This window comes from Hesperophylax consimilis, chromosome 16 (genome assembly GCF_061612785.1).
Source record: "Hesperophylax consimilis isolate HC1 chromosome 16, BYU_Hcon_1.0, whole genome shotgun sequence".
Classification (NCBI taxonomy): domain Eukaryota; kingdom Metazoa; phylum Arthropoda; class Insecta; order Trichoptera; family Limnephilidae; genus Hesperophylax; species Hesperophylax consimilis.
This window is the reverse complement of record NC_142851.1, coordinates 9,097,725-9,112,438: the sequence shown is the minus strand read 5'-3', so window position 1 is coordinate 9,112,438 and position 14,714 is coordinate 9,097,725. Positions and strand designations below refer to the sequence as shown.

General features: G+C 35.5%; 2 protein-coding genes across 2 annotated transcripts; one reads left to right on the top strand and one right to left on the bottom strand.

The window, feature by feature from the left end:
- Window positions 1–1,631: 1,631 nt before the first annotated feature.
- Rpt5 (26S proteasome regulatory subunit Rpt5) lies at window positions 1,632–6,496 on the bottom strand. Its single transcript, XM_089641456.1, has 4 exons — window positions 5,825–6,496; window positions 5,078–5,273; window positions 3,775–4,102; window positions 1,632–2,045 (listed from the first exon to the last, which is right to left on the bottom strand). The coding sequence occupies exons 1-4, from the start codon at window positions 6,377–6,379 to the stop codon at window positions 1,838–1,840; spliced, it is 1,287 nt and encodes a 428-aa protein (XP_089497582.1). The 5' UTR covers window positions 6,380–6,496; the 3' UTR covers window positions 1,632–1,837.
- A 623-nt stretch (window positions 6,497–7,119) lies between these two features.
- On the top strand, window positions 7,120–14,624 carry SdhD (succinate dehydrogenase, subunit D). Its single transcript, XM_089640862.1, has 4 exons — window positions 7,120–7,269; window positions 8,086–8,237; window positions 12,843–13,018; window positions 13,415–14,624. Exons 1-4 carry the CDS (start codon window positions 7,224–7,226, stop codon window positions 13,608–13,610), a joined length of 570 nt encoding a protein of 189 aa, XP_089496988.1. The 5' UTR covers window positions 7,120–7,223; the 3' UTR covers window positions 13,611–14,624.
- The last annotated feature ends 90 nt before the right edge of the window (window positions 14,625–14,714 follow it).

Here is a 14,714-nt window from a genome sequence, read left to right as displayed (position 1 = left end):
TCATTGTTATTATTATTTCATGTATAACTACCACAACACGGGCATTAGCCTAGTATGGTAGTTAAAAAAATGTATAAACATGTAACTTGTAAACATTTATTAAATAATAACAAAAAAAAAAAAAAATATTATTTAACGGATCAGGTTCCTTGACATCAGGTGCTAAATTTGGGGTATGATCAGTGAAGACGGTAGAGAAATAGTCAGCAAACAAGTCAGTGATCTCCTTACTGTTGTGTGCGATTTTCGAGCCGTATGTTAGGTGTTCCGGCATGTAGGGAGATTTTCTTTGCGTTTTGACAATTGTTATAATTGTCTTTTAAGTATTCAGCAGCAATATTGTCGAAACCAACAGCCTTACTATTCTTCATTCATTTAATCTATCTTTTTAACTCATCCATGCTGATTTCGGTAACATTTACCCCATCATCATTCATATCTGACTTGCCGCTGGAATCACTGTCACTCGGGTCACTTTTGAAGACTTTCTTAAAATATTTCATCCATCTCTTTTATTTCTTCCTCATTGGTCAACATTTTTCCATCTCTCGATTTTATCACTTTCATGTTTCCGTTTTCTGGACCACTCCGGCACCTTCTGACCTCCTTCTAAAACAATTTAATGTTTTCTTGATTTCCTCTTCCAGGCGTTTCTTTTGTTCTTTCACTTCAACTCTTACTCTTCTTGCTTCCCTTATACTCGCTTGACCCTTCTCTTCACTAGAAGCACTACCGGCCGCTATTGATAGCGGTCGTTATGTTTGAGTTATGGTTATGTTTGAACATAACCATGCTTTCTTCTTCTCTGAGACCAGTGCTTTAATCTCGTCATCCCACCATGCATCACCTATCTTCCTACCTTGCGTACTTATTCCACACACCTCTAAACCAGATTCACAAAAACTCACATGGTTCCATGTTTTGTTTATGCTTAGACTGTCCATTTCCTTCTCATTCAATCTCATCTCTGCACAATTCACATACTTACTTCTCACATTATCGTTTTGCAGTTTTTCTATTTTGACTCTTATTGGAGTTGATACCGTTTTCACTTTAGAGCGCCTACCGCGAAAGAGGTTTACTCTCGACACTACTAGAAAGTGGTCAGTTACAACCTCAGCGAGAGACCCAGGAGCCCTCGACCTGAGGAGTCACCGGAACTGTGTTTTTGGTATTCAAAAAGGGCACCCAAACTCAGTGCACGAGCCAAGGCAATATTCCTTCTCTTTTAATTTCTCTAGCCATCCCCCCTCCCCGGATATGAAAATAAAGGGGGTCCCAAAGGTGTTACTACGGCTATTATCTAGTTATTAATATCTATCTAACTATATAAATAAAAATGTTCGTTTGTTCAAAATCTTAAATCTCCCAAAGTTCTTTACCGATTGCTTTGATATTTAGATACAACATTGCATCAGAATAAGCGTTTGTTTTTATACACCCATATTATGTAGATGTCACCTGTGACAGGTAAAAACTTTTTTGTGGTGAGCGCCATCTGTTGAACGTAAAAGCAACACGCCCTATTGTTTTCTATCTGCACAGACTGAGCTACAGAAAAGCGTGGCGGGGTACAGCTAGTTATTAATAAACAAAATAGTTCATTTCCTTACGATTCAAAACAAAATAAATGTACATACTTGTTTTTACTCATTTATTTTCAATACATACAAAATTTTACCATTTGTCTCGTTTAGTTGTTAAATGCATACATTATTTTTTTTTAAATATTTTACAGAATAAAAACACGCGATACATAATATTGTCGGAATTCAGAAAGTATGTAGGTACTCTATAACAAAAATAGGCAATTCAATTTGAGAGCGTAGTGATTAAATTAAGCATAGTAACTAAGGTTCGCCTTCTTCTTGGCTTGGACTTCCAAAATAGCATCCATGAAATCTTCGTGTGTTACGGAGGTGGCTGATCTCCTGAGGGCAATCATACCCGCCTCTACACACACAGCTTTGCATTGGGCACCGTTGAAATCATCGGTTGATCGGGATAATTCTTCAAAGTTCACGTCGGGGCTTACATTCATTTTCCTGACGGAAATAAAGACACATAGATGAAAGGATGAGATGGTATTCTAACCCAACATGTTGTAAGCAATAACTTGCCTATTCTTTCATGAAAATAATTATTTCTTATTGGTATATTAGTACAGTAAAACTAACTCTTACTAAGTTCCCACTTAGGAAGTTTTCACGTTTCCTCAGGCCTATTCTGTCAGAAGGTCGGATTATTTCTACTTAGCAATAAAAACCAAATAAATGGAATTATTTAAATGTGAACGTATCCGAAAACTGTTTTTGAAATGTGAAATCATAGACATATTAGTAGACCTGCCCTAAGTGATTAAAAGCGTATTATTCCCCACTCCCCATACTGGTTCCATTGGAGCCGGCTGGGCTCGCGTATGGCCTCAAGTGAATTTAGAAAACGTGACGTCATCATTGTTGTGCGAACTATGGTCGAGGCATCATCGGTTCATTTTACGAAATAACACGGCAAAATGGTGGCTTGTGGTATGAAAACTTGTAAAAATAGATGTGAAAAAGAGAATAAACCCAATTGTCGTATTACATTCCATATACATATAAGTATTATTTTACTTTATTTTAAGCATATTCACATTGTATAATATGGATCAGTTGTAGAAACATATACTATCACATCGAGATACGTCTGGACGCGAAACACAAAGCTGGTTGGTTGCTGGGAAGTAAATTATGAACATTTATAAAAGTGTCTTAACTAAATACGTAAACGAAATATTCAACTCTGAAAATAGAAGAAATTTATTTTGCCGAATTTGGACTTCGCAAATTTGTTCATAACGTGGCGAGTAATTTGCGCTCCCATGTAAAAATGTCTATTCATTCAAAAGCAGATTTTACTTTTAAGTACTAAATGGTGATATTATAATGCGAGATGCCTATATACTGTCAGATTGATTTATTGACGAATCACAGTCAGCTTTACCCCCTTCGTTCTTCAACAGTTGATTTTACCCCTCATCTTTAATTTCTAGTCTATATATTCATATGTCTATGGGTGAAATACACTTTCAAATTGAATTATTAGCAATGGTTTTCGTTCTAACACTGTTTAGATCATATTTCTCATCACAACGATAAGGGAGATGCAGCGATTTCTATGTGATCATATGAGTTGTTCCCAAAAACGAACAAATTAGCCTTAAGGGTTAAAAAGTTTCTTTTTTTTTCGGTCCCTTGAAGACTGAATTTTAAAAATGCCCCAATTCGTCGCCCACAACACAAACAAATTGTATATGTATTTGGATTTTTTTAATGAGAATCAAAATGCCGTTTTTTTTATGTCAGATGTTTAAGGTAGAAAACACATTACGCTATATGCATCATGGCTTGGTCTATTTTAGCACATTGCTCGCCATACGCTACCAGTGGGAATGTATGGCAAGCAATACGCTGAAATAGGCCAAGTCACGAAAATATAGCGCGCTTAAATGTTTCGCTAATCGGAATAAAAAAAAATCGTAATTGTAACCCCATTAGCGAAACGTGTTATAAAATTTATAAGAATCTGGTCCAAAACAGGTTTTTCGCTCTTTAAAAAAATTTCCAAATATGAGATATTGTGGGCGATGAATTTATCCCACATATAAGGTTTTCCGACACGAGAAGTTTTTTCCGGCCTCTTGGAAAACTTCTTAAGATAGTTATACTGTACGGTGTATCGAAGAATAGGAATAGCAAACTACAAAAGTAAAGAACTTAAAATTTGCTTTACCTGGAATGAATTTGCATGATACGTGCTCTGGCCTCCTCATTGGGATGAGGGAATTCAATTTTCCTATCAAGACGTCCGGAACGGAGTAGGGCGGGGTCCAGGATATCCACTCTGTTGGTGGCGGCGATGACCTTGATGTCGGCGGTGGAGCTGAAGCCGTCCAGCTGGTTGAGCAGCTCTAACATGGTTCGCTGTACCTCTCTGTCTCCGGCCTTCTCGGAATCGAACCTTTTTGTGCCGATGGCGTCGAGTTCGTCAATGAAGATGATGGCGGGGGACTTTTCCTTGGCGAGGGCGAATGCATCACGCACAAGTTTAGCGCCGTCACCTGAAAGAATATTCAAAGATTAGTTACCAAAATTTGCACATATTTTTATAAAAAATTACATTTCCGTAGTCTAATTAGACTATGTCTCCTTTAATCAATGTGCATAGCCAGACCACAAGCAAAAGGGGGTGCATAGATGCATGTCTCTTGTCATGCGCAGAAAGGGCGTGGTTAATTATTAGTTCGCTACTGCTGATTGGTTGTTTGCCACACTGCACACCCTTCCCTTCATTCTGGACAACACTAGGCGACGGTGTTTTAAGTATTTCTCATTTCTAGCACTGTAAAGTTCTCTTGAGTGGATTTATTACAAAAATTGATCTATACCCTTCTTATCTGGAATGAAGAAGTATCAAAATTGACTCTTCAAAAAAACAAGAGAGAAAAGTATTACACTTTTCAGCCTCCGTCGTCGAGGGTTAAAGCTCTCGACTAGCAAGCGGAAGGTCTCGGGTTCAAGTCCCGGCATGCGCAAGGAAATTTTATCTGATTAATTTGTGTTATTTCACAATTTACTAAATTAAAATATTATAGAGCATATTTGCGATCTCCAGATGCACGCTCCAAATCAGAAGATACTCTCAGTATCGCCTTGTTGTAAGATCACCATTCAGAATTGAAATGTGTTTGGTGACCAGATCTGAATAGCCAGGTACTTCTCACCTTCCTCTTTCCCATCTCCTTCCCGTCCTTATTACCTTCAGCCTCACAATATACCCCAATTGGGGATGTCATAGTCCCACTGGCTCCAGACGGTTGGGACTCCTGTGCGGTTTAACAATTTTAAAAAAAATCCCATTTAAACCATTTGATGATGCAAATAAAGTATGTCGTGTTTTTGAGAGATAAAATAATTTTGCATGGCCCATAATAAATTCAAGCAAACAAGACACTGATATATAAATATTATCAAATATCGTTCTATGAGATGGGGTTTAGATGCAAGTGTTAAAAAACACTAAGGGCTGCACTTACCGATGAACATCTGTACAAGTTGAGGCCCGGCCAACTTGAGGAAGGAGGACTTGGTCTGCGCAGCACAGGCTCGGGCCAGAAGGGTTTTGCCTGTCCCCGGGGGCCCGTACAATAGCACTCCCTTGGGCGGGTGGATGCCCAGGTTCACAAACTTCTCTTTGTGGGTCATGGGCAAAACTACGGCCTCAATCAATTCCTACAAACAAACATGAACTTTGGTTTTACAAACACTAAATTGTGCAAATTGAAGATAGCGGGTAAAATGGTAGAGAATTATTTAACATGGCTGAATAACCCTCAAGTGGCGTTGTGGGTCCCAAGAGCCAAATACGTCCAACTCCATTAAAATATTGGCAGTATATACTTGTATTGACTGGCAACTCTGGCCCCTAGTGTAGCATAGTATAATCATGCATAAAATCAAGTAAAAATGTATGAAAGTAAACCAAGCCTCACAACTTGTGCTGATAGGAGGCACTAGTATAGCATACCGCCATCAAAATGCATGGAAAATGTCGGAAGTTGGAGGTATTATAACTATTCTACAGTATTTGCCGGAACCCACATCAAAAAACTTCCCATCGTCTCATCCTATTCACCACTGGGCCCCGTGCGTCGCAGTACCTTCCTACGTTCTGACTGAGATTGAGCAGGAGGAAAGACAGCTCGCTCACATTTGAGTGTCAACGAGAGTTAGTTTTGTTCACCATACAAGGTTAAATAGATTGATGATTTTCTTTTATTTACCTGAATTTGTTTGTCCAGTCCACCAATATCTGAATACTGTTCTGTTGGCCTCTCATCTACCTCCATAGCTTTAACTCTAGCATCGTACTCCGCCGGCAGAGTCTCTAGAATCAAGTAGGAGTCTTTGTTTACACCCACTAGATCTCCGGGCTTGAGTTTTTCGGCATCTACCAGTCCAATTACTGGAAGGAAGTATGTTTGTCTCGTTGAAGTTTTAATAACGGCGCACTTTCCTTTACGTTGAGAATCTAGGTCCACAACGGCACCATCTTCCTCCTCTTCTTGGGGATCGACGTCGAGAAGTTCTATTACGTTGGATACAAGATAAGGAAGGGTCTTATTCACTTTGATTTTTTCAGTGTTTTCCTTGATTTTTTCATTCTGAGCTTGAAGCTCGTGTGAAATTCGCATAATATCGCTCTTCATGATTTTGATCTCATTGTCCATTAGTCTTGTACGACTTACGATTTCGTCCGTAGGCATTCTGAGGACTTCCTCTCCCAGGGAATCTTCGGTATCCTCCCAAATAGATTTATCTTCCAGAGTGCCTGCCATCTTTCAGGTTTCTATCAGAACTAGTTTAGAAACTAAATACACACAAATTTTAGGAATAAAATAATACGATGACAATGCTCTTAGTTGCGTTTCAAAACTAAAATGTCATTACATTTTGCACCTAACCTCATTTCACAAGGAGGCACCACAAAAACGTTAAACTTTAATAATCGGTACCTACTTGACGACGAAAGTTCAATTCGTGGCTCATGTACTTATTGTAGGTATGAATATTTATTATTATTTTTGAGATTTTATAAATAATTTAAACTATCTCAAGATCATGCCAGACCAGTCATCTAGAAATCATATGAATCGATTGGCGCTGATGCACTGTGTTTTTTGAAAAAAAACAATTGTTGTTTCAAATTTTAAAACTAAAGTGGGTTTGAAATTACCAAAACTCAGAATGTGAGTATTTCTTAATTTATCGAACAAAAATCCTTGCTGGTTTAATTTAATAAGATTGACTGTGTTTGATTTTTATATTTCCGTGTTTTATTTGTCGCCTTTGTAACTGAAAAAATCTATTCTGAACCGAAACATCAAAAACACATTCAGAATAGCAAAACATATTTATCAATCTCTAAAGAATTATTAATGTTACTTATTTTAAAAAATGACGTCCAGTCAGTATGTTTTCTAGGAAACCTTAACCTTGAAAAAAATAACCTCCGTGTGGATGGCCCTCACGACAGAAATTAAAAAATCTTACAAAATTTTTGTTGGTTAGGTTGGCTAGCCCAGGTGTTATTTTTTACCACCTAGTTGAAATTATTTTCGACTTGACGTTTATGGCAGAAGCTAGTGTGCTGCGATAAAATAAATTAATTTAAGTGTGATTATGGCATTTTCCCTCTTCGTGCGTGGTGCGTCCACAAAATTAAATGGTATTGTGAATGTGTAATATTTATTTCATATGTGATCAACGTTTATTTCTATTGTTACGTAATCCATAACTTTAGCCTACGATTATAAATTAATATGTTTACGTTACAAATTACAAACGTTGATAAATACGTGTTACCTATACATTATCCTATTTTGTATATTATTCCATTAAACTAGTACTATGTTTGTTAGTGCATTCAAAAAGCGCTCTATTTATGTAATATATTTTCGACAGCAATTAAAACTCAAATTGAGGTAAAATGAGAATGAGGCTTAGTTTTATCTGATAGCATTAAAATCTTAATCGCTGGATATAATAATTCGATTTATGATTTAAATATATTTCAATAGTAAAAACGTTATGCAAAGTGCATTTAAGAAGGCGCTCTAATGTAAACATTTATAATTAACATGTACTTGTTAGAAGCCTTGGCCATATGCTATGATAATAGTGACTGTTTTTATGACTACATTGTTTGAATAGTAATGTTTTATAAATAAAATTGTAAACATATGACCATCGACACAGTGATTTCTATTTCTTTCTTTATTGTAGCTAAATATACAGACTGTATGAGTGGTTGGCTTTTTTATGCAAGGCTGAATAATAAAAATAGTAACTTATGTAAAGGTTACAGTTTTTTCTTCCTTTTTTGGCGTTTTCCTTCAACGAGTTACAAAGCTGATATTATATGTCTTGTTTTTGTTGCAACCATTATATTTATCTGTTGGGTTCATGCCTTATCAAGGCTTAACTCCATTAGATAAACCCACTCCAATCTCGTTGGTAATTAAAAGTATGTTTTTTTCTCTAGGATGCTCCAGCAAATTACTAAGCCAGAACTCAATTCGCTTGAGTTGCTCAGCTTTACAAAATGCCTCCACATTCAGAATGGCTGCCCCCCTCCACCCTTATGCCACCAGCTTTTTAGAAAAGTCATCACAACAATCTGCACTAAGGAAAATGGTAAATAATGAATCATTTAACAATTTTAAATGATCTTTAAAAATTATTTTGTTATAAGTTGATAGACGAGAGTTGAGGTGATCAACTGACCAACACAACTTATAATTGTGTGTATTAGCGCATTTATGTATACGCTTCCAACAACAATGTCTGTATCTGAGAAATACCCTTCTTTCTTGCTGACTCCTAACAATTTTTATTTATAGAGCAGAGACAGTTTACATATAGTTCCCGTGAGCACATAGGCCATAGGCCCATTGACAGTCACCCAGTCCCTTTTATAAAGTTTACCAAGCTTGTCATTGTATATGTCTTCTGTGTCTTCCCAGGTCTCGTCTCTCCTCTCCAATCCCCCTTGGTTCCCTGAAGACCCCGCAAGGGAAGAGCCTATCTCTCCTCTCCACTCCCCTTTGGTTCCCCGAAGGCCCCACAAGGAAGAGTTCACGGAGGTGGCCTCATCTCTCCTCTCCACTCCTCCTTGATTCCCCAAAGGCCCTAACTCATAATAATAATTATTATTATTTGATAATTTGTATAGCCCCGTTATTGAGAAAAATCACACAAGGTGCTGTACAATTTATTATGAGTTTCTAGGCTCTATCTAATTTTATCATGTACAAACAGACAGAAAAATATACTTACCTGGCAGGTCACTTCAGATAAACACACTTTTATTATTAAAAAGTAGACGACTTTGCACGCAGAGGACACTATAGTAAAAACACTGGATATCGATTTTATATTTGCTATTTTATCCTCCGTCACTATTGATGTTACATTTATTAGAAGATTAGTGGCAAAAGTATAGTTGATATTTATTTTAAAAGACTGGAGAATTTACTACTGTGTGTTATTATCGAGAAAGGGACAACAATTGTACACTTCAATTAAATTTACTACTCTGTGTTATTAGCGAGAAAGGGACAACAACTATACACTTCGATTAAATTTACTACTTTGTGTTATTAGCGAGAAAGGGACAACAATTGTACACTTCGATTAAATTTCTATGTTCTGAAAGTTTTTTTGAAAAGTTTCCAATTTGTTCTTTTTATTTTATTAAAAATGATTTTTTTTCGTTTCCTCCGAAACTTTTTTTCTGAAGTCGAAGAACAGCATTTAAAGCTTGCTGTATGCAAAAAAATGCAGCTGTGTGAGTATGTACAATATTTGACTCAATTCTGGCTGCTTTACCTTTAATATATGATGCATTAATGATGCCTGAATAAATTTATTACCATTTTGTAAATTAATAAATAGTACATTTCTTCTAATTGTATCATAAAACATTGTATGCTTGAATTACGAATGAGAAGATCCTAAAATAATGCAATCCAAGTGCAATGAAAAAGATTCAGGATGGGGTGATGTAATGGTCTAGACATGTAGAGTGGATGGTAGGAGAAAAGAGTGTTAACCACTAAATAAATAATACACACACAACTTCAAATAGAGATGTTTTCTAAGTAGATTTGAATAGAAACTAATGTCGCCACTGACTTAGTACATATTAGTACGTTTGCTATTAAATCGAGACAGTCAATCTACATTGCATACTCTATCTCTCTTATATTGCCATCGCCATTCCATTTGATTTTGAATTTGTACTGAGAGACCGAATTTCTGAATTTGAAATTTAACCTCTGGAAAACCGTTCATGCACCAGTGACAAGAATTTTTTCTCGCTGACAAACCGTTCATGGAATTTTTTAAATATGCAATTTAAACCTGTACGCCATGAGAAAGTGCATAATTTTTTTTAACAGATTTGTTGAGCTTGAAACATTTATAGTTCATTTTTGATTCAATTATTGATTTCCCTCAAAAAGGGTCTGGTGTTCCACAGGTTAAGCAAAGAATGGTTTCGACTTTTGGATCACAAAACAAGCCCACATCACATTTCTTGTGTTTTTCTTTATTCTGTGGTGTCAGAAGAATGTGGAGTAATGTAACACGCAAGTGGATTAAAGAAGGCATATACATATACATGGTGTCCGGAAACTCGTAGTACAAGCGGGAAACTGGTGAATCTACATCACATTTGGAGTCGATTTCGTAGTATAATTTTTTTTGATTTGAGCTTTCGTTTTCGAGTAAATCGAGTCAGAAGTTGATTTTTTTTTTTATCAAACCTAACCTAACCTAACCCAACTAATTAAAACCATTTAAAAATTTAAAAGTAAAACAAATAATGAAGAAAAAATTTGAACCCTGAAATAGCCGAAAAATATATTTTTTTGTTTTTTTTTTTTTTTTATAAAAATGCTCAAATCAAAAAACTTTATGTTTATTTGGGTTCCCCGTGTGGTATACATTCTCCAGTTTCCGGCTTGTACTACGAGTTTCCGGACACCATGTATACAGGGTGTCCGGAAACTCGTAGTACAAGCGGGAAACTGGTGAATCTACATCACATTTGGAGTCGATTTTGTAGTATATTTTTTTTTTATTTGAGCTTTCGTTATCGAGTAAATCGAGTTTGAAGTTGATTTTTTTTTTTTTTTTTTTTTTTTTCTAATCAAATTCTTATAAATTATTACTGAAGATCAAAGTACCCAACTAATTAAAACTATTTGAAAGTAAAACAAATGAAGAAACTCGGATTTGAAGCATTATTTTGAAATCACCCTTCATTTAACCCGGTGTAATCATAAAATATTTCTGCTCTGCAGGGTTAAAACATCTGTTATTCAACCCTAAACACCAGAAAAAACTTTAACCCTAAAATAGCCGAAAAATATTTTTTTTTGGTTTTTTTTTTTTTTTTTTTGAAAATGCTCAAATCAAAAAACTTTATGTTTTTTTGGGTTCCCCATGTGGTGTAGATTCTCCAGTTTCCCGCTTGTACTACGAGTTTCCGGACACCGTGTATAAGGCATGACCACAATTCTGAAAATAATTCAACTCAAGGACGATACAAGTTTGATGAAAAGGACGGTTAGGTGGTTTAGACATGTGGAGAGGATGGTCAGAGAAAAGATGGAAGAAAAAGTTGGGGATGTCTCAGCAAAAATGTGGCATTATCAAGTGAGTCACATACCTACTTGAATTGTAATGATAGAAAAGTATGTGTTAGACAATGTTTCAATAGCAATGAAGCAAGGAGTGTGTGCCGGAGCTTAGTGTGGTGTTTCATTATCTCTGCTTACTCTTGCAGAAATGGTTAGTTAGTTATTTTCCATGGGCCATTTATGTGTCATAAACAACAACATTTTTGTTATTTACCGGATATATTATATAGAAAAATTTGCATGTCTCGAATTCCTCGGCCCAATATCTGAAAAAATTGCAAAAGAAATTAAAAAATGTGGTTTAAATATAGCTTTTCGAACAAACAATAATTTAGGAACAAGCCTTAAAAACTCTAAAAGTAAAATCCCTATACTCAATAACAGTGGCATATATGAATTAAAATGTGACCACGCCGATTGTAACGCCACTTACATCGGACAAACGGGGAGGGCATTCTCAACTAGATTCCAAGAACATATACGATGTTATAATAATAAAAACACATCCTCAAAATTCGCAGAACATCTCTTGGTGAATAATCATACCCCACTTAACAACAAGGGTCCTAAACCATTGCATATAGAAAAAAAGGGCATTAGATTAAATTTACTTGAACAATTAGAAATCAATAAACGAACGAATGACCCAAATTTAACACTAATTAATAAAGTACGGAAAATAATTTACTCACCACTTCTTAGTATTTTCACAAAACCCAAGCAGTATAATGCACCCAAATAATTCAGAGCAATAAAGTCATTAGTAAATAATTAAGGACCCATTACCATTTACTGAGGGGAAAACATAGATTGGTTTAACCAACAATAGATCATGTCATCGGTGTAACCAGTAATAAATCAATGTATGCACCTTCAAAATTTACATTTGAAATAGTATAAAAACGTCGTCTCAATGTGGACTAACCACAGTTTGAAAATGGCCTTGTAAGCCGAAACAGCTGTCACAATAATAAAAAACTAAAACACTTGCAGAACTTAATAATAATATTATCAAATTTAATCTAAATTAAATTTATAAAAAAAATTAAATGGAGTTCTACGAATTAAACACAAAAACAATAAATAGCAGATTTTAGTTGTAAGTAGTGATGGGTAAATTCTCAGGAAGTTTTTTTGCAGAATACTCCTGAAATGGGGAATATTGCGTGAATATATGTTTTTCATATGAATGGTGAAAACCCAATGAGGTAATAGAACGAAAATTCATATTATTAGTTAGAGCATGCTAAGGACAGAATTAATAATTTTTTTTAAATAACGAATAGTAACGAAGATTTAAGCCGTCAAAATGTTGATATTGCGCCCGTCCGATAAGCATGTGACGTAAAGCTACATACAATGAATGGCTCATCAGTATTGCAGCACTGCCATTTGAATTACCTATTGTTCTGAATTGTGCCTCGTGCGACATAACAAGACACGATTGTATATGTTTTACCGAAGTTCACTTGTTAATTTTGGGGAGTTTGTATCAGGTCAGGGAATAATCCCGCGTGCACATCACTAGTTGTAAGCTAACGATATGTCATATGTTTTCTCTTATTGTGTTTTTAACTAGTTTATAAAATTCCAGGACTACAGTTCTGTGGTACCTAAAGCTGCAGCCAATACTGAATCACACATCACCTTATGGATTATGGAGAGAGCGGTGTCCGCCAGTTTGATCGCCATTGTCCCCCTGGCCATCGCCTTTCCTTCCAAACCCCTGGACATCTTATTGGCTGTCAGCTTAGTCGCCCACACCTACTGGTATTTACTATGTATTCAAATTTTTAGCTATAACCTCTCAGAATATTTACACTTATTTAAAACAACAGTGGAGATTGATTGATTCATTCACTGCTGACACAAGTCAATTGAACTTGTTTAAAAAACAAGAATGGAGAATAAATACTTGATTTACTGCTGACACAAGTCAATTGAACTTGTTCAAAAAACAACAATGGAGAATAAATACTTGATTTACTGCTGACACAAGTCAATTGAACTTGTTTAAAAAACATATTTCTTAACCCTTCAGGCTAATTTATCCGCTTTTCAGAAGAAAGCTTTTTTCTTTCTTAGTATTATTTAATACATACTAGACGGTGAATGTAATGTTTTTAATTTATGATAATATTTATTTATGATTAAATTTATTTTCAGGGGATTCGAGGCTATCGTCCAGGACTACGTAAGGGTATTAATTTTCGGAGCAGTTGTTCCAAAGGTTTGCAAGGTCTTGTTAGCTCTCATCATGATGTTCACACTCGGCGGTCTTTTCTACCTGATTTTCGACGACATTGGCATTGCGGAAACCATCAGAAGGTTATGGGCAATCAAATCAAAGAACCAAGCATAAATTATAGGGACTCGTAGGGTGTGCTTTAACAAAAAAAGTAAAACAATTACATACTTAACATTTAATTTATTTTCATTCAAACTGTAACTCCTTTAAAACAGCTATGATGCAGCGATTCACAATCGTCGCCATAGTTTGACGGTTCGTCATTTAATTTAATTTTCATTCAAAGTTTAACTCCTTTAAAACAGCTACGATGCAGCGATTCACAATCGACACCGTAGTTTGACGGTTCGTCATTTAATTTCATTTTCATTCAAACTTTAACTCCTTTAAAACAGCTACGATGCAGCGATTCACAATCGACACCGTAGTTTGACGGTTCGTCATTTAATTTCATTTTCATTCAAACTTTAACTCCTTTAAAACAGCTACGATGCAGCGATTCACAATCGACGCCGTAGTTTGACGGTTCGTCATTTAATTTAATTTTCATTCAAACTCTAACTCCTTTAAAACAGCTACGATGCAGCGATTCACAATCGTCGCCGTAATTTGACAGGTCGTCATTAATATTTTTAAGGCAGACAGAATGTTAATAACTCATCTCATCAAAAGTAGGGTGTAGATTTTAACGTGGAAATCGGTTGAGATTTTACCACTTATCGTAAGTACAATAAGAAGATCTTGACTCAACAGATTATTTAGTATTATTAATTATTGTAGTGTTTATCGGTCGGAGTACTTAACTACACGTTGTGTTCTAATGATGAATTTTTGTCAGCCTTTGAGGAACAATTCTAAAATCTTATAACTTTCAGTTCTGTACATACAAAATTAACGCTATGATTCTCTTACCGTTTGAATTTATCAGCTGGACTGTGATAATGAAATTTTATTAAACATTATGCAGTCCGAACATTAGTGTGTTAAAAAAAATGTTTAAATTATTTTGTTGTTATCAAAAACCATGCTTTGTGAAAAGTTATCACTAAAGTCCACTGCGGTGGTATTTTCTAAGAAAAAAGGTGGTGTACAAATGGAAATGCCAAATACTTAATTCTATCTTTTAAATAACAACAAACCCTTTTTATATTAGAAATTGCCACAAGTATTAGACTGTGGTTATCACACAATCTTGATTCTATTTTAAAAAGAATATAT

Bases quoted from the DNA above. Each gene is read 5' to 3' on its own strand.
- Rpt5 (XM_089641456.1), bottom strand. From the start codon at position 6,379: ATGGCAGGCACTCTGGAAGATAAATCTATTTGGGAGGATACCGAAGAT. The intron at 4,103-5,077 runs GTAAGTGCAGCC...ATATTCTTTCAG, and splicing joins ACTTGTACAGATGTTCATCG to GTGACGGCGCTAAACTTGTG. The intron at 2,046-3,774 runs GTAAAGCAAATT...TATTTCCGTCAG, and splicing joins ATCATGCAAATTCATTCCAG to GAAAATGAATGTAAGCCCCG.
- SdhD (XM_089640862.1), top strand. From the start codon at position 7,224: ATGGCATTTTCCCTCTTCGTGCGTGGTGCGTCCACAAAATTAAATG. The intron at 8,238-12,842 runs GTAAATAATGAA...ATAAAATTCCAG, and splicing joins AATCTGCACTAAGGAAAATG to GACTACAGTTCTGTGGTACC. The intron at 13,019-13,414 runs GTATTTACTATG...ATTTATTTTCAG, and splicing joins TTAGTCGCCCACACCTACTG to GGGATTCGAGGCTATCGTCC.